The sequence below is a fragment of the Sinocyclocheilus anshuiensis genome, unplaced genomic scaffold (assembly GCF_001515605.1).
Source record: "Sinocyclocheilus anshuiensis isolate Anshui unplaced genomic scaffold, SAMN03320099.WGS_v1.1 scaffold179, whole genome shotgun sequence".
Classification (NCBI taxonomy): Eukaryota; Metazoa; Chordata; class Actinopteri; order Cypriniformes; family Cyprinidae; genus Sinocyclocheilus; species Sinocyclocheilus anshuiensis.
Genome location: NW_015549577.1, coordinates 1,511,665 through 1,538,422, shown reverse-complemented (window position 1 = coordinate 1,538,422; position 26,758 = coordinate 1,511,665). Strand labels below are relative to the sequence as shown.

The 26,758-nt window shown below is 35.4% G+C and overlaps 1 protein-coding gene across 2 annotated transcripts; it reads right to left on the bottom strand.

Annotated features, from left to right (window-relative positions):
- Positions 1 to 1,124: 1,124 nt before the first annotated feature.
- LOC107657534 (PMS1 protein homolog 1) lies at positions 1,125 to 26,758 on the bottom strand. Of its 2 annotated transcripts, none has more exons than XM_016445671.1 (13): positions 26,725 to 26,758; positions 26,338 to 26,479; positions 25,800 to 25,982; positions 25,203 to 25,305; positions 24,959 to 25,122; positions 22,471 to 22,587; positions 15,962 to 16,084; positions 14,837 to 14,986; positions 13,963 to 14,732; positions 6,721 to 7,200; positions 6,356 to 6,486; positions 2,352 to 2,512; positions 1,125 to 1,476 (listed from the first exon to the last, which is right to left on the bottom strand). In XM_016445671.1, coding segments are annotated over exons 1-13 (2,703 nt in total). In that variant the 5' UTR covers positions 26,727 to 26,758; the 3' UTR covers positions 1,125 to 1,299. The 2 variants fall into 2 exon arrangements, with proteins under 2 accessions (XP_016301157.1, XP_016301158.1); XM_016445672.1 differs by having other exon boundaries at positions 26,659 to 26,756.

The following is a 26,758-nucleotide window of genomic DNA, read 5'->3' as shown; positions in this document are numbered from 1 at the left end:
CATACAAAAATACAGTTAAAAATATTATGAAATATTATAATTTGAAAGAACTGTTTTCTATTTTATTATACTTTAAAATTTAATTTATTCTAATTTATTATAACTGATCTGGTGCTCAAAAACATTACATATTATTATCAATGTTCAAAACAGTTGTGCTGCTTAATATTTTTGTGAAAACCATGATGCATTTGTTCATGATTCTTTGATGAATAGAAAGTTGAAAAGAACAGCATTTATTTGAAAGAGAAATCTTTTGTAATATTAAGTCTTTACTGTCACTTTTGATCCATACCCTGCTTAATAAAGGTATTCATTTCTTTCAAAACTAAAAATTAAGACTCAAAATTGTGGACTCATGTCCTCTATAGAGGACGAAAATGAATTACTGGGTCCCCGGAGGTTAAAATGCAGTTCGTGGACCTGATCAAACACTGAAAAACCACAAACCATATGGCTACAGGGGAGCAACTGTTAAAACTTCACAGCATCTGAGCCTTATTTTCAGCTGGTAATTGGAGGTCCCTGACTGTGACTGCACACTTTTCGGCAAACCCCAGAGCCCATCTCTTTTGGCTTTATGGGCCCCTAGCGCCGACTTTCATGATCAGCATTTAAGGTGCTGATTTTTGGGGGAGAGTGAATTTACAGCCACACTGCATTCAATTTTGTGGTTCACTGGCATCTGCTGTGGGGTCAGTAGTTCTGGCTTGTTTTCTTTTCTAATCAGAAGTCAACAAGGCAAACTTTTAAAGTCAAGCACTTGTCCTTTCCTTCATTAACAGTAATGCCTAATTTTCCCACAATAAATTAAGACAGAAAAGCAAAATACATTAATTAACAACATTGAAAAGTGGTTTAAAAATCTTAATGTGTCATAATTGATATTCAAATTTTTTTAGCTCTACCCTCATAAAATCGTTCATAAAAAGTAACATTACTCATGACCCATCACTGTCATTTCTAGACTGAAGTAGCTATTTAATGCATTATAATTACGGCTATTTTATTTGCATATGATGTTATGAAAGATAAAATGGTGATTTGTGTGCATAGATCTTGCACGACTTTCTGGGTTGAAACCACCTGCGTAATACATAGGCATCTTGATTAAACACCCAGAATCCAGTTTGATAAGTATTTATACATCAAATCATGAATGAAATCTGTAATTCAACAAGACAAGGTAATTATGCAACATGACAGCTTTCATACTACTATATGGTAGAATAAATGTCAGTGTGCCAATTTGGTCTTATAACGAAGTCCTTGAAATCCTTAGCAAGAATTAGACATTATTTACAGAGCTTCCCGCTCAGTTTCAGGAACAGTAACCAGATCGTGAAAAAATGGTCGTCCGTGAATGCAGACCCGACTATCTTCTTCAAGTTCCCGTTTCATTCGGTAAAGCGTGTTTGTAACATCAGCTCTGGAGAGGTTCAGAGGTAACTGTCTAGCTAGTCTCACAGCTTCACTCTGAAAGAAAACGTGGGTAAAAGAGAGTTTTTAAAGCAAAAAGGAAGCTAAAAAGATACTAACTCCAGTCTAATATTATTAATGAAATAGTTCATCCAAAAATGTTAATTTGTTGAAAATGTGCTCACCCCTCAGGTCATCATCTGCAGTGAATGGGTGTCATCAGAATGAGTCCAAACAGCTGATAAAAACATCACAATAATCCACACGACTCCAGTCCATAAATGGATATCTTGTGAAGTGTAAAGCTGCGTGTTTGATTTAGCTTTTTAACTTTAAACAGTCACTTCTGGCCAAAATTCAAGTCCTTAATCCATAATAATGCTGCCTTCAGTGGAAAAGTCCATCCCCTGTTGTCCTCTCACATCAAAATCCACAACAATATTTCTTTAGAACTGCTTTTGTCTGTTCTTGATCTGGGCATTTGTCTCTCCTTATTCAAACTAGATGACTTTTTCACTGGAGAAAGCAATATTATGGATAGAGGAGTTGTATTTTAGCAGGAAGCAAAAGTTCCAAGTTTGATGAGGAATTTGTCTCTTAAAAACATGCAGCTTTTTTTGCTTCACAAGATGGACTGGAGTCTTGTCCATTACTTGTGGATTATTGTGATGTATTTATCAGCTGTTTGGACTCTCATTCTGACGGCACCCATTCACTGCAGATGATCCATCGGTGAGCAAGTGTACTGCTGCATTTCTCCAAATCTGCTCCAATGAAGAAACAAACTCATCTACATCTTGGATGGCCTGAGGGTGAGTACATTTTCAGCTAATTTTCATTATTTCATTAAATTCTCTAAATGTGCTCATATTTTGATACTGTGATGGCAAATTAAAATCATTGAAAAGTATGCCCCAAAGAGCATCTCTCACCTCTAGGTAGTTTGAGACTTTGAGAGGTCTACATTGCTCCACGGTTTTTGCATTCTGGACCTTTATAGCCTGCAGAATCTCCCTCAGGTCTCCTATCCCGAAGAAAGGCATGCAGTCGGCCATGCCCGTCACTTCAACATGCCTCTCAGAAGATGAGGAACCTGGCCAAGATAAGCAACAAGCAAGGATTAATAAACTCCAAGTACAACATTCTCTAGGAAAAAATAATAAATAAATATTGTGATTTACACGCTGGTTGGAAACCAAGTCAGGCGGGCATTGCACCAAATTACGCTATTATTAGTCTTTGTGGACTGGAAAGAAAAACCAAGGTGGAGGAGGTTTTCAACAGATGATTTAAAGATGATTGCTTTTCCCTAGATGCATCTCAATGAAGAGGTGAAATGTATGGAAAGGTCATCAAGGAAGTACAGACAAAACAGTTTCTCCTTCCCTATGCACTTTAAAAAGAGATGAAGCCATTCCGAATCTGACTTGATCTGCCATGCTTACAAAATTATATTTTTGGTAATATGACTATTGACTAGACACTCCAAAAGTGACTTTCCCATTGCAAGAACTAAATTTGTATTATTTATTTCACTAGGGCATTGCTAAGTGGTTGCTAGGCTGTTTTGGGGTATTGCTAGGAGGTTTCTTACTATAGGCCAAGTCAAATTAACCCACATTCATACCAGTGTTATTGTAGTATTATTTATATACTATTGTAGTATTTATTCATATTTTTATATTTTCTGCTTTCATTTTAATTTTTAAATTTCAGTAATTTTGTGCTTTCGTCTCTTTTTTATATTTTATTTTATATTTGTAATATTTCTGTTTACTGTGGCCTTATTTTTTCAGCTTGAGTTTTAGTCATTTTATTATCTGCAATTTTATTAGCTGGCAGGTGTAAATTTGATCATTTGCAAATATAATAGAACACTTCTCCTCAACAAGTTGAACATTTGAGGTATGATTCATATTTGTAGGACAAACAGTGTGGGGTGAGTTTTGTGCCAAAGTTTAATACTTTGGGGTTTCGAAAGGGCTAGAAATCTGGTGCATGTTTTTGCCAAATCCCTGGAAGTTGGCTCAGAAACTATTCCCTTTTGTAAAGGGCAATTTTTCTCCACAGCACCACACTTTAGTGCAAATCTACCATGCTGGCAAAAGCTCAGGTAGCGAGCCAGCTTCGGCCATGATGACCCTTACCAGTGCCAACACACACAACACGAACAGGGCTGAGGGGGAAGTCTTAAGTGCATTCCATAACAACAGGCAAAATAAGGTCAAATGAGGACTAAGATGGCAGCCTCCTTAGAGAGAGGACAACATTACAAAATAAGCTCATTCTAAACCTGGAAAAGTGTTTGCACATTATATAATTATTAACACATCAGTTATTTGCTCATTTTTTATTTTTCAGTGTTGGATATTAGATATTTGATTGATTCTGCTTGACTTTAGTCATTATCAAGCTTAACTTAAAGGGACAGATTAATGGAAAAATAACCTTTAAGAGAAAATTGATTGAAAAGCACTTTCTTTGCATGTCACTGTAACAATAGATCCTGTGCTTTTATGCATATAAATTAGTTTATTTCTTTAATACATACCTATGCACTACCGTCAATTTAAAACTAATACTTTAATTCAGCAAGGATGCAATAATACGTGTGACAGTATTGGTTGTTTAAATGATATCACATTTCCATAAATGTCATGGAAGGGGTAATATCATGTTTATTATTTTGTACGTTTTATTTATACTACCATACCATGAGCATAAGAGACTTCTCCAAACTTTTGAACAATAGTTTATATTAATGTTACTTTGAAAATCTGAAAACTCATAAATGTCTGATTTTATGAACTCTCTTTTTTTCTCTCGAATAAATACATAAAACACTAAAAACTAATAGTTTGTGAATTAAGAACACAGGCATTTACTAAGCACCGCATGAAATCAATGAGGCACATGATGCCATGGCTCAAGTGGCTATTGTACCTCATCGCTTACTTAAAAAACATTTCAAGCAAACACATTACTTTCATTCTTCACTAATCAGACACAAGCAATTCTGTCAGAATAATTGACTGTAATCCTGTTATTCAAGCCGTTATATTTGACATTTCAAAACAATTTGTGAACTGTGGCATTAATGATGTCCAGTGGGTCCAACCTTTGTTAAATCAAATTGGACAATCCTAGAGACCTTTAAACAGCATGACCCTTGAATTAATAAAGGCACATTTTCTCAAGAGAAACCTGGGAAAAAAAATAAAAAAACATGTGTAGAAGTAATTCAGAATCTCTCCCACTCCACAGCACATGATAAGCATGAGGAGGGATGGTGGGCAGCAAATTCAAGTGAACGCACATAATGACCATCTCAAAAACCCAAGGCTGAGTCATACAGGAAGTGGACCGATCCCTTAGAATCAAGCCAATTTCATATTATACATGTGCCCACACTGAGCTGTGTAGGGGAAAAGAAGTGCTGACACAGCACTTTCCACTTAAGCAATTTGTATAAACAATGACTTCATCACTCGGCGCAGCGGGAATTAACGTCTCTAAGGTAATAGCATGGATATTAAAAGTTATTAAAAACTACAAATTAAGCATTATCATCATATATTGGAAGTTGAATGATATTTTCCAATGCCTATAAAGAAGTAGTTCACTCCATTTAAAATGAGACCTTTTGCAAATTGCACAAGTCCAGGGATGCATATGTAATGGAAAAGTGAAATGTAGACAATTGTTTAAACTTGGTGACAGGCTCCAAAGCACCCAAACAAACCGTGTCTGTGGAGGAGGAGCAGCAAGTCCAAATCAAATAAAACAATTGGATTGTGTAATGTCAAACGTTGTTTTTTTTACATGATTATGACTCTTTTAGAGTTGTTTTTATAAAACAGGTATGATGGATTGGCTGAACGGCGTTTCAAGAGTGTTGATATACAGACCGTTCCTTTTTTTCTAGAGTATGCTAGCCTTATGAAATAAGTTGAATGCAAATTTGTATGTTTTGCCAGGGGGAGCAGATTGTTTTGAATGTTGGAGTGGAAGTCGAGCTGATACAATGCTAATATATACATAATATGATATAATGACAGCAAATTAGATTTGCACAAAATTGCTGAAATGAACACTTACATTTCAGAATATTTTTCTAAAACTTGCAAAAAAAAAAAAAAAAAAAGGAAACTGAAACCGTTTATCAAACATCTGGCCAAATACGGCACAATATATCAGTCTATCACTAATTAAATAGAACATAAAAGAAGATATTTTGACTAAAAAATGATATATTTTGAATACTACTAGTGAAAATCTTGGAATAATTAAGATTTTTTAATGATTTTAAAAGAAGTCTCTTATGCTCACCAAGGCTGTATTTATTTGATCAAAAATACAGTAAAAACAGTCACATTGTGACTATTTCAAATTTAAAACTGTTTTCTATTTTAATATATTTTAAAATGTAATTTATTCTTGTGATGGCAAAGTTGAATTTTCAGCAGCTGTTATTCCGGTCTCACACTATCCTTCAGAAGTCATTCAAATATGCTGATTTGGTGCTCAGGTAACATTTCTTATTATTATGTTGAAAACATTTGTGCTGCTTAATATTTTTGTGAAAACCATGACACACTACAATTAAAAATATTTTTAAAAAAATGTTATTTTTAAATTGCAATTATATGAAAACTTGTTCTGTGTGGATGGGAGTCTTTGTATGTATTACCAAAATTATAATAAAAAAGACGTTGACCAAACAAATAATATTAATAATATTAATAATAAAAAATATGGATTGTACATCAACACTCTTGAAACGCTGCTTTGGTTACCAACATTCTTTAAAACATGTTATTTTGTGTTTTCAGTAGAAGTAGTAGTAAATGACAACAGAATGTTCATTTTTAGTTAAACTTAGCTTTTTTTTCAAATTTAAATATTTCAAATGAATTTAAACATCTCTGAGTGTTACCTGGAATCATCCTAATCTCAAAACCATTTGCCACAAGCCTAGGATCAGTAAAGCAGACGTCTCCATTAAAGCAGGGACTGTCTTTCTCCATGTTCACAAGAACATCCATGTACTCTGGCCCACCAAGCACCCTGGGAAAAGAAGTGTATGTTAATATGCAAATATAAATATTAAAGAGAATTTAGAATAGAGTATATTAATACAGCTATTACTCCTATATTGTAATTCCAAATTAATGCATTTATGCATACTGAAATCATTCATTTGACCTTTTTTTTTTTTTACACGTTACATGTTTTAAAATTACATTACAGATTATACACATCCAGAATGTCATCATTAGGTGAGAAAAAGAGATAGGCTACCCATCTGTCAGTGGTACAGGGGTCTGCAGCCTCACGGTTGGAAGTATATTATTCTTCAGAAGTCTTTTAAACAGCAAGGCCTCCTCCACTCGAAACGGGTTCAACAACATGAGCTTTCTGCCACATAAAACGACCCAGGCACAGTGAGAAGCCAAGCGGTTTACAAGCCTGAGGCCCTGCGCACTTGAGCTGTTCTGGTAGGAGAGGAGGTTAAGACTCTGCTTGAGGGTTGCAATACTGAACGGGAGGGGTTTGGAGAGCTTGGCAGGGCTCCTCTTACTCGAGGGCTGAGAGGAGAAGAGTTTGTCCAGGGCCTGCTGGTTGGCGAGGGGGGCCTTGCGCTTCACGCCTTGAGCTTTGTTCAGTGAAGACTCGGCACTCATCTGCTTCTTGCCCTCTCCGCACTGGCCACCTCCCTCCGCTGCCCTCTTCCTTTGAAGGTTGTAGGCGTTCAGAGACTTTTCTGCCTTGCTTTCATACCTAAGATGGGATGTGATAGAAGAACATGTATTTGTTACAGTCCTAGTTGTACATTTTGTATTTCCTTTGTGTAACTGTTCGAATGTCTTTTGGAAATAACACTTTGTGAGGAGTAGTTGATAAACACTTGATCAACATTTTGGACTGAATTTATGTTTCTCATTATCTTAAAAACACTTTTATTTAGGCATACGCTTAAATGTTTGAAGAAGGGTTCTTATAATTAACTCAAAACTAAATTAGGCTGGGTAAAAAGCAGAAGACTGAAATAAACATTACCTGACATAAAATAACATATAAAAACTTAAACTTACTTTATTTCACGCAGTTGCCAAAGCAACATTTCTCATTTTCATTTAGTTGAGTAAAACTAAAACTGAAATAAAATAAATAAATATATAAAAACTACATACAGGAGGCATATTTAAAAAATAATAACAATTACAAAATATACAACAAAATTACTAAAACTTTAAAATCAAAATGAAAGGAAAATTTAATAACACTGGCTTGACACATGGTTTTGTAGACAAAGTGAATTTCTTCACAAAATTAAAATGTATTTTAAATAATTTTTTTATTTTCTCATTAATAATGATCCAACTAATAATACATATTTTTTAATTATTAAAATAAAAAAAATTCAATATTGTTTTTAAAAAAGTGTCCCAGAATGCAACCAATGCAACAGTATGGCTACTTTGAAGAAACTAAAATATAAGATAGTTTTCATTTGTTTAAACTTATAATTTGTTTTAAAATAATTTCTAGGTTTCTTCCCTTACTTCCAGTTTTGTTTGTATTACTTTATTGTTATACTAATATATGGAAAATAGTAATAATAAAGATAAAAAAATACAAAAAAGAAGACAGATGGTTTGAAACACTGCTTTTGGTCCATTAATTTGCAGGCTGGGTAAGAATGAGTTTTAGCAAAGAGGTCAGAAGTTGTGACTAATTAAATATCCTCAATTCAAACAAGAAACCTTGATTTAATTTGCTCTAGTGATTCTAAGTGGACTGCTGTAAATCAGAGTGTAGAAAATGTGCAGAAACAGGCGAGATAAAAAACATCTGCTACCTGTGACCAGATGGGGGCCGGAGAGCAGCAAGGGAGGGAGGAGAAGGCCTGTAAAAACATGCAGCCCTGAGCCTCCACTGGAAGTTTCTTAATGGGCTTGCCAATTAACAGCTGTGCCATTGCACAGAGCTTGCTACTGTACAATAGACCGGGCACAATTTCAAACGCACTGTATGGTTTCGGAGCATAAAGCTCGGGTGCAAGAAAAAGATGCAAATCAACTTGCAAATGCTGATAAAACCAGACCAATGAAGACGAATGCATGAAATGTGCTGAATGCAAGAGAAAAGCAGTAGGAGGCCAATGGGGGAGATAAATGATTTCATAATGGAGCAGAAGGTTGAAGCTTGAGGGTATCCCCTGCCATGTACACTGAAATGAGTTCTTGACCTGAGGGCTTTTGGACTTAAGCTTGCATTTTGAACACAGTGAAAATGTATAAACAGACATTGTGGTTGACATTTACATATACAAAAAAATAGGAAAAAGCTACTAAAAATGGCACATTATTTTTCAAGACATTTGACCAGCACCACAGACACTTATTGTGACTTATGTATACACTAGCGTTCAAACGGGTCAATTAAGATTTTTTTTTCTTCAGCAAGGATGCATTAAAGTGATTAAAAGTGACAGTATATGTATAATGTTACAAAAGATGTGACATTTAAGATTGGAGTAATGGCTGCTGAAAATTTAGCTCTGCCATCACAGGAATAAATTACATTGTAAATTACATAAATTAAATTGTGATAATACTTTTTTTACACAATTTTACTGTTCTTGTATTTTTGATCAAATAAATGCAGCCTTGGTGAGCACTTTTCGGTGAGACTTCTTTCAAAAACCCACATCGTTTTGCCACTAAATCAAATTTCTCAATTGATGGCCATATAAAAGTAGCTGTGTCTGTGCAGCAAAGTGAAATATTTTTAATTGAATCAACATAATTCATTCCATTACATTTTTTTAATGCAAACATAAAATAGATTTTACCATCAGCACTGCCAGAATATACCTGCAGCACCAGGACTCCATATAAGAACAAATAATAATAATAATAATTTAACTTGAGGTTCCATTATCTTTAATTAAACTGAAAAAGAATTAACCTGATATACTAGGATTTCCATCGGAAAGGGCACAGTTTTGTGAGCTACGTATAAAATAGGACTGAAACCACAGAACATTCATATTATAATACTTAAGTTAAAAAATCTTCAATAATTTATTATGACTACAATTTATAACTTGGCTTAATATCTCTGCATTCATTTACCAATAGGCTTTAATTAAGGCACATGAACCATGATTTGCTACATCAGGGGTTCTCAACTCTGGCCCTCAAGGCCCACTTTCCTGCAGTGTTCAGCTCCAACCCTAATCAAATAAACCTGAACAAGCTGATCAAGGTCTTCAGGATTACTAGAAAGTTACAGGCAGGTGAGTTTGATCAATGTTGGAGCTGAACTCTACAGGAAAGTGGACCTTGAGGCCAGAGTTGAAAAACCCTGTGCTTTATGCTAATCAGTGGCTGCATCCAAAATCACATACTTTCCTACTATATACTGTGTGAAAAACAGTATGTAAACATAGGAGTATGTTCGTATTCACATGTTTCATAAAATAGTGAGTACCCGATGACCTACTATTTCTTCCCAAATTCTGAAGTGTGTGTCTGAAGGACACTTCACTATCCCATGAGGCCATGGGAGATGATTTGTGGATGGCAGTGAAGCGACGCAAATGACGTTCATAGGTCACATGACAATGACAACATGACGCTCGTAGTATGTCTGGATTACATTCATACTACTCACATTCATACTATACAGAACATAATTTTCTAATGATTCCAATGTAATTACTTATTCAAAAGAAGTAGCAACTCAGAGGGTATGAGATTTCAGACACAGGCAGTGTCACACAACAGGGACATTTTCATTCTACACAGCATTTGATTGGACAAATATCCTGTGTTGTGCAGGATGAGTCATCAACATTAGCCTGTTTTTCCAGAAGAGAATGATTGTAAATTTAGTGTATATCAGCTAAAAGTGAATTTTGAGTAAACTCATCCACTAAAGGATTCAAAACTCTCATTTTGATTTCATGGGGTGTCCAAATGTTATGGCCTCAACTCTCATCACAGAAAGACAAAATGTAGCCATAATTAACACCAAGGTTAATATCTTTAACTAAAACCATAAAAACATTTTTGTGACTACTGGTAAAATACACATTAACTAAACTAAACTTAGCTAAAACATTAAAAACACATGCTAGTTAAAAAGTTATTTTAGTTGGTTGCCAAAACAATATTTTCGTTAATTTTAACTTGAAGTACTAAAAAAACAAAAACAAAAATTAAAGGGGTCATATGATGCGATTTCAATTTTTCCTTTCTCTTTGGAGTGTTACAAGCTCTTGGTGCATAAAGAAGATCTGTAAAGTTGCAAAGACTAAAGTCTCAAATCCAAAGAGATATTCTTTATAAAAGTTAAGAGTCAGCCACGCCTACCTAAAACGTCTCGTTCTAACACGCCCCCACATATCTACCTCACTATGTGGGAAGATTTGCATAACGCCGCCCAAATGTTCACGCAAAGAAAGAAGGCGTAACTTTTATTCTCACTGTAGTATTGTTGCCGCCGCCATATCCTGAAGACGCTGTGTGCTTCGTTGTGAAAGCGAAACTACTTTGTTTGGTCTTCCAAAAGAGGACGATATCCACTTCGTCATGCCTAGAGCTGATCCGTGCTGGTCGCTGAGGGAATACAACAGTATGGTGAGGGGCGTAACATTTCCGTCTCACGCTTGAGGTATTCGGCCAATCACAACACACTGGATAGCTGGCCAATCACAGCACACCTCGCTTTTTCAGACCGATGAGCTTTGTAAAAATCGACGCGTTTCAAAAAGGCGGGGCATAGAGGAGAAACAATGTACAGTATGTGGAAAATAATGTGTTTTTTTAACTTTAAACCGCATAAACATATTTCATTACACCAAATACACAAAATAATTTTCTTTTTAGCAGCATGACCCCTTTAATACAAATCTATATAGAAATATTTAAATATATCTATCTATCTATCTATCTATCTATCTATCTAAATGTCAAAATAACAACTAAATTACTAAAACTTCAGCTAAAATTCAAGTGAAAACAGAAAATCTAAAAAATAATAATAATTCAAAATATTAAGAAACACTAGTATATCAACAATACTAAAATATCACTGCCATGCACATCAAGTAGCCGACCAGAATATCTCCAATCAGAGGACGAGTGTGGAAACAGCGCACAGAAAATGAAGGCGCCATCCTCTCTCGCCTCCTGAAATGGACCTCAGTGGACACTCGCATACATGATGAAAGCCATTTAGGGAGCACGGTTTGCATTTTCAGCCTGGAATTCATAATGAGGATCAAACGCACATAAACCGTGCAATAAGAAAGCAATGTTCCCTTGGTGTGGGCACTTTGGATGTAAACCAAGTTCATATAGAGTCCCTGGATCAGCGCCAGGCATTTTATTGCTGCATCAGACCACTGCAACCAAAATATAACAAGCATGGTACTCCCTCCCCCAAACATCCATGTCAACAATCTCTGACCCTTTAGCTCAGCATGCCCATATGTGATGGACCCATGTTACATGCATCCATGTAAATATAACTCTCAGAAGTGCATGTTACTTGATAAGGCCTATTTCATCTTTAAGACGGCAGTAATGTGCAACAGGATTCAGATGTCTTTTTCCATGTGTTACATAAGTGCCACTAACAATGCTGAGATACACTTTCCATTCATTTAATTATGCTGACTTGGCATGCTGTGATTTAAAGTGTTTTCTGGGAGGGGATGTCCTCTTTTTGTGATACTGTGATAACAGTATTTCTGATGTACTTTGCTCTTAATCTGAAGTTAGGAAATGACAAAGATCTTAGAATTAAAAAGACCTAAATTTGAGTTGCATAACTTTAAGTTGCTTTAAGGTCATCTATATGCTAGTGTACTTGACAAAATTCACTTTTAACAGATATAGCCACATTTATAGTCTTTCACCGTGTCTACACCGGACGCGACAGTCTGTCTACACTGGACGTGACAAATCGTCTGTTGCAAATAATTTGTACTTTGTGTCAGTATGTCAGAAATAGAACAAGGCATCAGTTTACTGTCAGGGATTTGTCGTGTCGCATCGCGCCGCATCCAGTGTAGACAGCATCACTGATTATAATGGGTTCTATTGTCTTTTGTCGTGTCGCGCCACTTGCGTCCGGTGCAGAGACGGTGTTTCTCATCTGGGCAAAATCTTGATGACTCATCTTGCACAATAGATTTTTGTCCAATCAAATGCTTTCTAGAATTTGACCTGACCTTTGACCTGTATAATCCGTTCTTTGACCTATGAAATACAGTACTAAACTGTACTAAAAGAGTTCCATGTACAATACCATTCAAAGGTTTAGGGTTAGTAAGATTTTTTTATTTATTTGAATAAATTTAAACTTTTGTCAGCAAGGATGCATTAAATTGTTCAAAATAGGCAGAAAAGATTTGTTAAACAATATTTCTACTTCAAACAAATGATGTTCTTTTGAACTTTCTATTCATCAAAAAATCCTGGAAAAATTAATCACAAAAAAATTAAGCAGTCTGTTTTCAACACTGATAATAACAAGAAATGTTTCTTGAGCACCAAATCCGCATATTAGAATGATTTCTAAAGGATCATGTGACACTGAAGACTGGAGTAATGCTGCTGAAAATTCAGCTTTGCCATTACAGAAATATATTACATTAATATTTATTTAAAATAGAAAACAGGTATTGTAAATAGTAATCAAATTTCACAATACTGTTTTTTACATTATTTCTGATAAAATAAATACAGCCTTGGTGAGCATAAGAGACAAAAAAGTCTTTCTGAAACTTTTGAATGGTAATGTATGCTGAGCCCTTTTTTATGTGACTATCTGGCCTCATTTATTTAAAAACATAAGAATTAACCCAATGCAGAGAAGCCGTTTAATTAGCATTTTTTAAACAGATGACTTAGACCAGAGTGTCCAACGCACATGGGAACTCCTTTAGAAGAGCTGGAATGAATCTAGGTAACATGGTTAACCTTTTTCGTCACTACATATTTCCCATACTTCCATTTGTTGCTATTTCATAGTTTGATGACTATCATTCTAAAATGTGGACAAGAGCAATAATAACAAAAAATTAGTAGGTGTGTCCGAACATTTGACTGACAGTCTAGAGTGATAAAAAAAGACAGATCCATATATCCAACCCGAGTATTCCTTGGGCTCATAAACAACCAATAAAATAGTCAGATATCATCTGGTATAGAATGAACTGGAATCTTCTGGCACCTGAAGGAACTGAAAGAATGTGGCATTCTTTGGAAAAAAAAATGGAATACCTCTTTTACAATGGAAAACATGCCTATTGACCATCAAACCAAGTAATCAAACACAGTCTTCTGGAAAACACAAACACTTCATCAATTCTTCCTTCAGGTAGCAACATGACCAGGCCAGGCAGATTTTCCAATCCATATTTTACACATGCTAGTGGCAGATCTATTTTTCTCTTGCTACACACAGAGAGTGAATCACAACAACTGGAAACTGTGTCTTCTAGAGTGAAATCTGGAAACTTACTTCTTGCGGTCTTCCTCCCCGAGGCTTTCCCATCTCTCTTTCACAGCACTTGTGACATCCTGAGGACTAGCTCTTGGGTTCACCTGGAGGACCTGCGATCTGGTGTCTTGCTCAAACAGCGAAAAGGCAGACGAGGGCTGACGCACGGAGCGGTTGCTGATCAGCTCATAGGCTGTCAGCTTGGCCATTTTCTCCATAATGACGTTAGAAGGCCTCTTGGACGGGCTGGATCTCGTACTCCCTCCAAGGTCTTCATGTGCTTTCGGGACATGGAGTTTCACAGTTTCTAGGCATTCTCGGGTGATTTGATTTGAGAAGGCCTTGCCCGTGCTCCAACTCTCAGCAGATATTTCAATCTCCTGACCTGGGCCACTGTCACTCTTAGACGCCTTTGGGGAGTTACAGTTTAGATCAGATGTAGAGTTCATTACAACATCGTCAGCAGGTAATGAGGAACTAATACTGTCAAAATCATTTGAGCTTCTGTTGATCACCCAATCCTCTGAAATCGAAGAGGAGCTGGTGTTTGCAGTGTTGCTCATGGATAGCTCCCCGTCTTGTTTATCTTCATTTGGGGGAGAATTCTCAAGTAATTCTGGATCATCCAAACTAATATCTGTGGTTGGTGTAGGCATTACTACATTAGTGTGTTCAGGTACATCTACAGAACTAATGCCAGGGCGATTTCCTCCTGCTTTGAGATCATCATCGCCAATAGAGTACCCGTACAAGGAGATTAACATAGTCTCCACCGCCAACAGAACTCCTTCCTGTTAAACATTGTTAAAGTTTGATTTTAAGGAACATTGTCATGAAGGGAACAAAGTTTTCCATAAAGTAAAAACGTAGGAAAGAAAGTCTGAACTTTTTGTACCTTGTTCTGTAGCATCACTTCAGTTTTATCAGGTGTCAGGTTAACGTCCACAGTCGAGGCGGGTATGGTGATGTTCATCATTAAAATGGGATAGCGGCGGTTTGCAGATTCTTTATTAGACTGAGCACTGGTGTAGTATTGCTTGATAAGCTGCAGGGTAAATGTGCATTCACAAGAATATTGTGAGTACAATACAATCATAAATAATAAGAAATCATTTGATAAGAACAGAACTAGGCCCAGACAAAATCTATGGATTTTTAATCAGTATTTTCAGCACTGCTCTATAGGAAAATCCACAGAATTGCTTTAAACATGGTCAAATTTATTAAACAGAGCTGTGAGTAGTACACTTCTTTTGGCAGCTGCAAGCATAAACAAATTATGCCAAAAGTTTTGATGAACAAACACCCAAGAGGCAGTTTTTCACCAATTAATTTCTATGACTTTTCCAGTTGTTCATAATTACTGCATAATTACTGCATGTCAGATATAACCCTTGGAATTAAGAAATTGAAATAATTTTATTTCGGAGATTTGAAAAAAGAAAAAAAAAAAATCTACATTAACCAGAAATGTTCATGAACCCAGGTTTTACAAAGGCACACTACCATTCAGGGTCAGTAAGATTTTTTTTTTTAATGTTTTTGAAAAAAAGTCTCTTATGCTCACCAAGGCTGGATTTATTTTATCAAAAATACAGTGAAAACAGTAATATTGTGAAATATTATTAGAAATTAAAATAACGGTTTTCTGTTTAATTTTAAGTGTAATTTATTCCTTTGAATGCAACTTAGAATTTTCAGCTGATTTGGTGCTCAATAAATATTTCTTCTTATTATTAATGTTTAATACAGTTGATGCATCTTTGCTGAATAAGTCTTAATATTTTTCTTTAAAAAAAAAACCTACTGACTCCAAACTTTTGAATGGTAGTGTAAATTTCAAGTAGGCCTGAACATAATTACAAATAATTGAATGTATGGATGAATGTTGAAGGTTTGGGATATCTCATTTTTACAGCTAGTCAATGACATTTCATTTTACAGAAAAATTCCTATATTTACAAACACTGCAAATAAATGTAGGTAAATTAGTATTGAGGGTATATGGCAGTTCCTTTACCTTAAGTATTTCTTTGTGATGCACAGGTCGACTATTAACAAAGATGAATGTTTTATCAGGCGAAGAGGAGCTGGTGGAATTTAAATCTGAGCCTGGTTTGGGAAAGAATCCATCGATGCCAATCTGTACAAACATAAGACTTCTGTGAATATCACTTTCAAGCCATGACTGCATACCAAAAGAGTCATATATCCACATTTATTTAAAACGTGTATTAAGAAGCTAGATTTCCATGTTAAATCTAGTGTAGTTTTTCTTTATTTTTCCTCTCTGCCACAAACCATACTCATTAACTGTCAGGGCACATTGAGGCTTCTATGAACTTTTTCCAAAACAAACAAAATGACACACTGCTGGCCTTCAGCCCGCTTTGCAGTAACCAATTAAGACTTCATTGTCCTATCAGAACCCATTTGTCATCTCCTAACTATGAAATGGCCATGCTAAAATTTGCAATGTTTCTGTTGGCTAAATGCAGCACCGGCGAAGTGGCGGGATGAGAAATGGCTCCAAATTAATCAGTGATCTAGGGCTAGATTGTGATGATTGAGCTCACCATTAGGAATTAACTAGCACAGCAGTTGGCTGGCAAGAGGATATTTTAATTGGAGTCTGACAAACTTGATCATCAGGGGTATTGTGACTTTCACAATCAACACTTATGTTCTGTATACTTTGCCACATTTGTCAATTACGGTGGCGTAGGTGGCCCAGTCCTTTCTGTTTTGTGCACTGAATGGAGGTTATTATTCTGGACTCTTCCACGGCAGAAGGATCTCGGCCACAGCACAAAAACAGTCAACTGCAAACCCGCTTCATGTTCCATTCTCGCTCAGAAAACCTGTAACCATTCCAGCACTTTGAGAAAACTGATAGAAAGCACTTTTGATTGCAACTATATAATGCAAAAATATATTAGATATTCTAATAATAAAAAGGTTGCGAAACACATTTGAGCAAAAACATGAACACCTCCAAGTTTCTACAATATTCTGATATGACTCAAGTCACTCTTTCAATGCAAGTCGGGACTGAAGCGGATTGGCTCATCATACGCTCAAAAAAATAACCTGTTCAGTGAATTTAACTAAATTAAGGAAAACTTTTCCACGCAATTAGTTCAGGTCCATACAACAAGATTAAAACAAGTTCAAGTAGTTCAAGTTGGTTGGACAAAACATTTGTTTAATTGATACAGTAAAAACAGTAATACTGTGAAATATTTTTACATTTTAAAATACCTGTTTTATATTTTAATTTATTTTAAAATGTGATTTATTCCTGTAACAGCAAAACTGAATTTTCAGCATCATTACTCCAGTCTTCAGTGTCACAAGATCGTTCAGAAATAATTTTAATATGCTAATTTAGTGCTCATTAAACATTTATTCTTATTATTATCAATATTAAAAACAATTGTGCTGCTTAATGTTTTTGTGGAAACCGCAATACATTTTTTCAGTATTCTTTGAATAATAAAAAGTTAAAAAGAACAGCATTTATTTGAAATATAATTTTTTTTGTTACATTATTTAATGCATGCTTGCTGTATAAAAGTATTTATTTCTATGAAAAGCAAAGAAAACAACAACAAAATCTTAATGACCCCAAACTTTTCAACAGTAATGTATATGTGGCTATTCACTATTATAAGTTTTAATGTTAGGCACAATAAATCACGTTAAGCAATTAATTGCAAATAACATTAGAAAAATTTCAAAAGGTGTGTGATTAAATTGTTAACATTTTTTAAACAACTGCTATTGCATAAAAAAAAATTTTTTTAAAAACTGCCTGTACATTTAAGCTTAATAAAACTCAACAACTGTGTGCCCATTTTCCACGCAATTAGTTCAGGTCCATACAACAAGATTAAAACAAGTTCAAGTAGTTCAAGTTGGTTGGACAAAACATTTGTTTAATTGATACAGTAAAAACAGTAATACTGTGAAATATTTTTACATTTTAAAATACCTGTTTTATATTTTAATTTATTTTAAAATGTGATTTATTCCTGTAACAGCAAAACTGAATTTTCAGCATCATTACTCCAGTCTTCAGTGTCACAAGATCGTTCAGAAATAATTTTAATATGCTAATTTAGTGCTCATTAAACATTTATTCTTATTATTATCAATATTAAAAACAATTGTGCTGCTTAATGTTTTTGTGGAAACCGCAATACATTTTTTCAGTATTCTTTGAATAATAAAAAGTTAAAAAGAACAGCATTTATTTGAAATATAATTTTTTTTGTTACATTATTTAATGCATGCTTGCTGTATAAAAGTATTTATTTCTATGAAAAGCAAAGAAAACAACAACAAAATCTTAATGACCCCAAACTTTTCAACAGTAATGTATATGTGGCTATTCACTATTATAAGTTTTAATGTTAGGCACAATAAATCACGTTAAGCAATTAATTGCAAATAACATTAGAAAAATTTCAAAAGGTGTGTGATTAAATTGTTAACATTTTTTAAACAACTGCTATTACCGTTACCGTTGACTTGATTGCAAAGATACTATTTAAACTGAGCTGGATGTTGACATCACTGAATTCAATGATGAACTGTCTTTAACTGAAAAATTTGTGTTTACTATTGTCATTTTGCATTATTGACACTATTTTCCTAATTAATGCTGTTCAGTTGCTTTGACACAATCTGTATTGTTAAAAGCGCTATATAAATAAAGGTGACTTGACTTGACTTGACTTGCTATTGCATAAAAAAAAATTTAAAAAAAAACTGGCTGTACATTTAAGCTTAATAAAACTCAACAACTGTGTGCCCATTCTCAGAATTTCTGAGATTATGCAAGATTATGATTCAAAATGTGAAATGCATGACACTGTTTGCTACTGAGGTTTATGAAAAAAATCACATGTAAAAGTGGTGAGGGGTGGGGTGAAGGGTTAGCAATGGTCTTGGCATGGGCTCGACCTGATGATGAGTGTGCACCTAATGACTGATTACTCCAACAGATCCTCCTCTCAAGGCCCTAAATTAACTCCTGGTAAAACCCACCAATTCCTAGAATGCTAGGATGACTTACAACTAATAAATGGTGAGCAAACATGCATTCTCATCTGGCACGTGGCTTTACAGAACATTGGCAAGACTCAGTGAAAACCATCTTCGAGCATAGCTGTATACGCAATGTGTTCTGCTATACGTTCAGCAGGAGAGGAGCGAGCTGCCAAGATCAGCTCGAGCCAAACACTGAAGTGTGTCTACAGAGAATTATTCCTACACGAATGCAAAACGCAAGCAGGGACTCTATGCAAAACGCAGCGCTCTACTAAATGCATGTTCTGTAAGAGGACACTTAGCATGACTAAATTACACGTAAATGAGCCAGCAAATTTAGACAATGCTAGCAGTGTGCATTCTTCATCAGCCTCACATATCAAAGTAGGACACCATGTGTGCACCAACAATAGCATCCTCTCCAACAGGGCAGCGATGAGAATTAGAATCACCATGTCATGCGTGCACTGTATGACCTATACAGTTCTGCGTAACAGGGAGATAATTATAGAACGAGAGGCAGATTCTGCGATAGGAGAGCCTTTAGCTGAAAGAAGGGGAGATAAGAGAGTGTTATGCTGACGTAAGTAGAAAAGGTCAAATGGTTCATTTGAAGGGAGGAAAAAATGACCAGAAGAAAGAAAGGTACATGGGTCATTCCTGTTCTGCTATCTTATAAATACATTTTTTAATTAATAAGCGTGTGTTGTAATTTAAATTTGTATTTTAAAATAAATAAATAAATACTTTCAGACATATGCCCTGGTCAACATCAGGCACTTCAGCTTTATTAATTATAGGCCTGAATATTTACACAACAGCAAATGGACAGAATGCCTAACAGGATGAAAATAAAGAGCTTTTGAGAGTTAGCTTGCATGAGAGTATCAATGTCAAGTTACTTTAATACAGATTTTTGTCATTTTTTCCAACAGGATGGGATGTTTTACAGTGTGACAAACCAACTAATACCACAAAACATCTCAGAATTCATCAAACCCATTTCTAACACTTACTGATGTTTGGGTGCAGTTGATTTCCCCCCAAAAATGACCCACTTCCTTACTGACTTCAAGGAACTCACTTTTGTTAGATAGGGGATAATAAAGCTGAGCACAAAAATATTTACTAATTGATTACCAATATTAATAAAATAATAATATACAGTATTTGATTGTCCTCAATACTTAAGCATCATAATGTTATTATCAAAGATTTCAAATTTATTCTAAAATAAAGATGTTTTGTTTGAAATATTTTGATTAGATAAAGGGGGAAAATATAAAATACCAAGATTATTTCTTAAATCTTAATAAAATAGTCAATATTTCATCTTAGAGGTGCATAGCACCCAAGAACAAAAAAATTACAAGATTCCATTTTTAGATTCCATGTTTTAAAATTGTGAGTTTAATATATCCAATCCATTAATGATGGAAAATAAAAAATAATGTGAAATTGATTACCAATAATAATAATGATGATGATTACATTTTATATTGATTAGAGAAATGGAAAAATTAAGAAATAGCTGGAATTTTCTGTTTAAAACTGCAAAGCACCCAGTGACATGGCAGAAATGGCAATACCCAAACAAATCTAAGTAGTAAAATTCTAAAAAAAAGAATAATAATAAAATAAAACAACTAATATGATTTTCAACTTTTATGATTACCATCCAATACATTAATGATGGGAACATACTTGAAAATATACTGCATAATAAGAGTGACCCAAAAATGCTCAAGATTAGTCAAGCAGGATTAGTTTCGAGGAGCACCGCAGGCAGTGAGCACGTTACACCTGCAGAAAACATGCATGCATCACAGATACTCTACTGATGCAGCACATATTAAATCTTCATGTGTGTGTCTTTGTGAGTGAGAGAAATGTCACTAAACTGGACTAAATCAAGATTACAGTTTTTTACCAATTCATAATACTATATAACACATATCTGCTTGAACAAATGCTTGCTCGTTGCATTTGCAGCAGTGTATTAAATCCGTGCCAGAGCAGTGGCCGCTGGCCAACACAGACAGGTTACGGCCCTCTGAGGCCCTTTCACCACATACTTTGAAGTTCCTGAAGGCTCCTTTAATTCACTGCTGCATTTGTTGCAAAGTTTGCCACATTTGGTGCATAGGTGCACTGCTGACACTGTAACATGATCCGTCACTGACCGCTGCAAGGTAAACGCCGCACTGGGTCTCGCAAAGACACATAGCCTTTCAGTATGTGGAATTCTATAGCCTATATGATTCAAATAACACAATTTTAACTCTGAAAAATTTGCAATGTGCTAAAAATGTATTTGGACACTTTAGTCACAGTTAAAATGAATGAAGGTAGTTGCATTATATAACAAAATATCTAACCAAAGAGGCATTTATTTTAATGAAATAACAGCACAAATATACTTTTTAGACAAAAAAAATGTTAGGTTAAAAATGAAATAAGAATGGATTTATTTTTTCAAAGTGAAGGCAGAAAGCATTTGGATACTTAAGTCACCCTTAAAATGTATGAAGGTAGTTGCATTAGATAACAAAATATCAAACCAAAGAGGCATTTATTTTAAAGAAATAATAGCACAAATACACTTTTCAGGCACAAACAAAAAAGATTTTTAGGTTAGGGTATTTTTCAACATGTTTCAAAGCTAACAGCATATCAAACATAGTGGCATTTATAAAAAAATAATAATAGCATAAGTACCACTTCTCACACAAAAACAAAACGTTTGTTCATTTTAAAATTATGCAACAATATATTAATTGTTCAAAGTGAAGACAAAGAATTTGGACAGTTTCTTATTATTAAACAGTAGTGAATCATGTTCAGAGTTAATGTAATGAACATCTGTAGTCACTCTGCTACGACACCTGTCTGAGCTGGAGGAGAACTGACTTCAAATTTTGTTTGCAGATGCCCATTGGTTTGATATTTTGACATCTATGCAATGACATTCAAACATTTTTATGTTTGATGATGTCTCCAAAAGTGTCCATATACTCTTCAAGGCCACAGTATTTCTATGTATACAGACCAATTTAGCTAGATATTTGAATCCTATGCTGAAAATTAAAAGGCTTTATATAAGGTATAACCTGGGTAAGAATGCTGAGTCATTCATGCAAAAAGTCATCGCTGCGGAATGCACAACCAGGAAAAAGAGAAACAGCTCTCCAGGGAGACGAAAGCCGTTCGGAATTAAGTTGTTACACGAATCTTTGGGTTTAGCAACCTGACAGAAGTGCAGGGACGTTTAAAGTCAGTTCAAGACACATGCAATCTAAATGAACCCCGATTGTTTGAACCTTGAAGCACACTCCTTTATGAAAACATTCTGTGGAAAAAACAGTTTCCTATCGCAAACCGTCACGGCAGCCCCAGAGCTGGTGCATCTGTGGAACCCTACTGCTCATGCTGAAAACGATAAATATGCCCGTGTTTTCTCAGCGCTTCACTGACCTCTGGTTGCTCCTGGTGATGCTGGATGGGGAGCATGTTGGCTACGGAGGCCGCTCCGAGCACGGCCATGAGGGCAGTTCGGTGATCCGACACCCTGGATTTCTGCCAGACCACAGCCTGTAACAACACGATAAAACAGGTCAAGTTATTTTTCGGTCATCCTAAAATAAGACCACCTGTGGGATTGCATGCTCGCAAACAGCCATTAGCCACCAATCAAGTCTTCACAATAAACAATTATACTTTGGGGAATGTTTGGATATTACAAAACCGACTGCGCAGGGAGCACTGCATGGATAGATCTTGCCAACTTTTCATTACTTTTCATGAAGATTTTATACCATCTGGCAGCATCAAGCAAATAAGCTACTTGCACAAATGTCATTTCAACGTGAGGAGCGCCGTTACGCATATATTTTCACACCCATGCGTTTGCCTGTCGTTGGCACTTCCACATGAAAGTATATATATCCAAGGTGTTGATTTCTGAAAGCATGCGGTCCGCAGCACACATCTCTGCTATGAAATATACAATTTGGTGACTGTAAAGAGATCAGACTAGTAAACAGCTTTTTGAGAAGTCATGAAACCCAATGCAGAGTGAAGTGCAAAGTTTGTGATACGAGATATGCCTGGAAGTGCTGATGGCATGAAATGAGTGTATGACCTTCCCCCGATGATCTACAACCTGAATGATAGGAATTTAATGAAAGGTACGCGAAGTCTCATCGAGCAAGGCCAGATACGCATGCTATCATGAGGCCAGGCTGTTATTGGACTTGCGAAAACACTCAGAGAACTTATACCACTTAGCTTGTTACTTTAGGATCATGTGGCAGTGTGAGATTCGAAGGCTTAGTGGTTCATCCTGCGGTTGCATTGCTAATTTTTTGACGAGAAACAAGCGAAATGTCCACTTTCCCGGGTTACGCTGTAATTGATGACAGTTCAGCATGTCTAAAGCATGTCTAAATGCTGGAAATATCCAGGCTGTCATCATAACATGCACTTATTATCAAATGAAGGATTTTTCTGCATGGGCAACTTCAAGAGTTTTCCTACAGGACTTAAATTGGTTGTGACCTTGAAACAATTAAATAAACATCATACTATTACATCTATGCATCTGTTAACTGGAAGAGCATGCTAAAATGTCTTTTATCATCTTTGCTGAATAATATCAGGATTTAAAACATGAGATTGAAACTGAAGCACAGAGTCAATGCAGTAGTGAGAAACCACAGCAATAAACAAGTTACATAAGTTCTAATTAACGATAGCCGAACAGTATTAGCACAACTGATATCATGCCCTGTGATGGTTAAATGTCACTGAATGTGGGTAAAACCCTTAGAGAGTAATACCACAGTATTTGTTGATGTGTGACGCCACCTTGTGGTCAAATATACACTTCCGTTCAAAAGTTTGAGGTCAGTAAGTCTTTGTATTTTTTTAAAAATAAGGCTTTTATTTAGCAAGGTTTCATTAAATTGAGAAAAAAGTGACAGTGAAGACATTTACAATGTTACAAAATATTTCTATTTCAAATAAACGCTGCTGTTTCGAACATTCTATTCATCAAAAAAAATCCAGAAAAAAATGTATTTCGGTTTCTACAAAAATACATAACATTGATAAAAAGAATGATAATTAATTAATTACATTAAACTGAGCATCATATCAACATATTATAGGGCTGCACGATAAATCGCATACGATATTTAATGCGCATCTTGTCAGAAAGCCGGTTCTGTAATCAGCGGTAAATCTCCATCACCTGCGTGCTTTCACATTGAGCAGCATTAACTACACAGAGCCGTTGTTCACTGACGAGCTGCGCAAAACCACGTTCATATTCGCGTGATTTTTTGCGCAGCTTGTCAGTGAACAACGGCTCTGTGTAGTTAATGCTGCTCAATGTGAAAGCACGCAGGTGATGGAGATTTACCGCTGATTACAGAACCGGCTTTCTGACAAGATGCGCATTAAATATCGCATGCGATTTATCGTGCAGCCCTAACATATTATAATGATCTCTGAAGGATCATGTGACACTGAAGACTGAATTAATGGCTTCTGAAAATTCAGCTTTGCCAACAACGGAATAAATTACATTTTAAAATATATTACAATAGAAACAGTCATTTTAAATTGTAAAATTATTTCACCATTTCATTGTTTCACTGTATTTTTGAGCAGAGACTTCTTTTAAAAAACGTTAAAAAGTCTCACAAACCCAAAACTTTTTACTTGATCTTTCCAACAACTTGTAATTTAAGACAAAAGTGTGTAAGGTTCATTTTATCCATCATGACATATTCTATTTAAAAATGGTCTGAAGTCCTAAAAGTATTGATATATCTCCAGGTTTAATCCCACATTTTTCAAGTATTCTCAGACTTTTGGGCAACACGCCTCGGTTGACCACTATTCTTGTTCAAAGACATTGTAGTTGCACAGTCAAAACCACAAGACAAACATAACATACCTTGTTGAGGCTCAATGTGATCCTTAACTCAGGCTTAACAACAGCATAGGCCATGAGTAAGTTCTGGACCCTCTTCAGTTCCTCTTTGCATTTCTTAGAGTTGGAATAATACTGCCGTCTGACAGGGAGTTTCCTGAACAGATTTGCTGCACACACAGTGGTGCCTGAGGGAAAAAAGGTCTGTTAGAAGCAGTCTGTTCCCATAAATCAAGAGTATTTAAAAAATGAATTAACAGACACCTACCCTCGCCAAGGTGTGATGGCTTTTGTGAGACGATCTGTCCATTGTGATCAACTGAATACTGAAGGCTAAAATCATCATCTGCGGTTTTAGTAGTAATGACCACCTGGTAGGTGAAGAAAAGGTCAATTACAGAGGAAACATTTTTCAACCTTTGTAATTCAATGATAAAAACGATTTTCATGGACTCAGTGGTGATGCACAATATTTTGGTACCATTGTAGTTATCTGCCAATATTAGCGTTTTTTATTTATTAGTGGCAGATACTGGATATTCAATAATTATGCAAACAATTTCTGCCTATTTGTACATTTTCCACCATCTAGCACTCACAAGTTCTTCTTTAATACCACTAATTATTTTTACTTACATTTAAATCATTAAAATAATTTTAATTTACCTTTAATTTAACATAATCCTTATCAGATTTCAAAAATGTATTTTTTTTTCATACTTTACATTATATTGTAGTCCTGCCTGAATTGATTTCAAATTACTGCTAGTGATTATTTTAGTATGTTTCAGCCACAATACTCCACAATTTTTATATTGTGCATCACTCAAGCAATAAAATCAAACATGAATTAGCGAGACGTAACCTCTGATATGGCACATATGGATGCCAGAGCTTCTCCTCTGAAGCCATAAGTCTCTAGGCGCTCCAGGTCTTCGTGGCAGGAGATTTTAGACGTGTAGTGTTTTACTGCCATCACAGGAACATCAGTAGCTTTGATTCCAGAACCGTTGTCTCTGACTTCAATGCGATCCAATCCATAATTCTCCTGATCACAAGGGAACATGAACACAGATTCAGCACAGCTATTAAGAGTGGCCCCGACAATATTTGGACACTTTGGATTTGATATCAAACAAAGTTTCATCTGCAAACTAAGGATGCTAACTAAAATATTTCTGGTCTAAATGTTGATTTTAGTGGATATGGATATATGAAGAAGTCAGATCACCTCAGGTTCACACAGGTGTCATCCTTCATTTTGTGAAATGTTTTTTTAAAGTGCAACTTCTTTAAAGGAAATGCCAACGGTTTAATATTTTGTTGTCTAATTCAATGACATGAATACATTTATAAGTGTCCTAATACTGGTCAGTATGTTTGTTGATACAACGTGCATTTACCAGTTTAACTTCAAGGCTTGAGGAACCAGCATCAAGTGAATTTTCAACCAGTTCTTTGACAACATTCAGGACAGACGTTATAACCTGAGAGCTGCACAGCAGACGCACAGTCTCAGGTGGAAGCGCCTTCATAGTGTGCTCCCTAAGAAGAAAAATTGTAAAATTGAGACAACAATGGTCACAAACCTGTCATTTTCGCAGATTATTGACAAAAACTGCAGGGTAGCATGAATTCTAATAGGACACATATATGATCAACCGTGACATGAGCATTATGATACGTTAAACAATTGTATTTAAAATAGCCAAATATCTTCTTACTTTATGTAAAATAATAATAATCCGTTAAAAGATAACCAAAAAATTCATAACACAAGTGTACTTCACATGTTTTCACGACTCGCTTCAGTATCGGATGTGA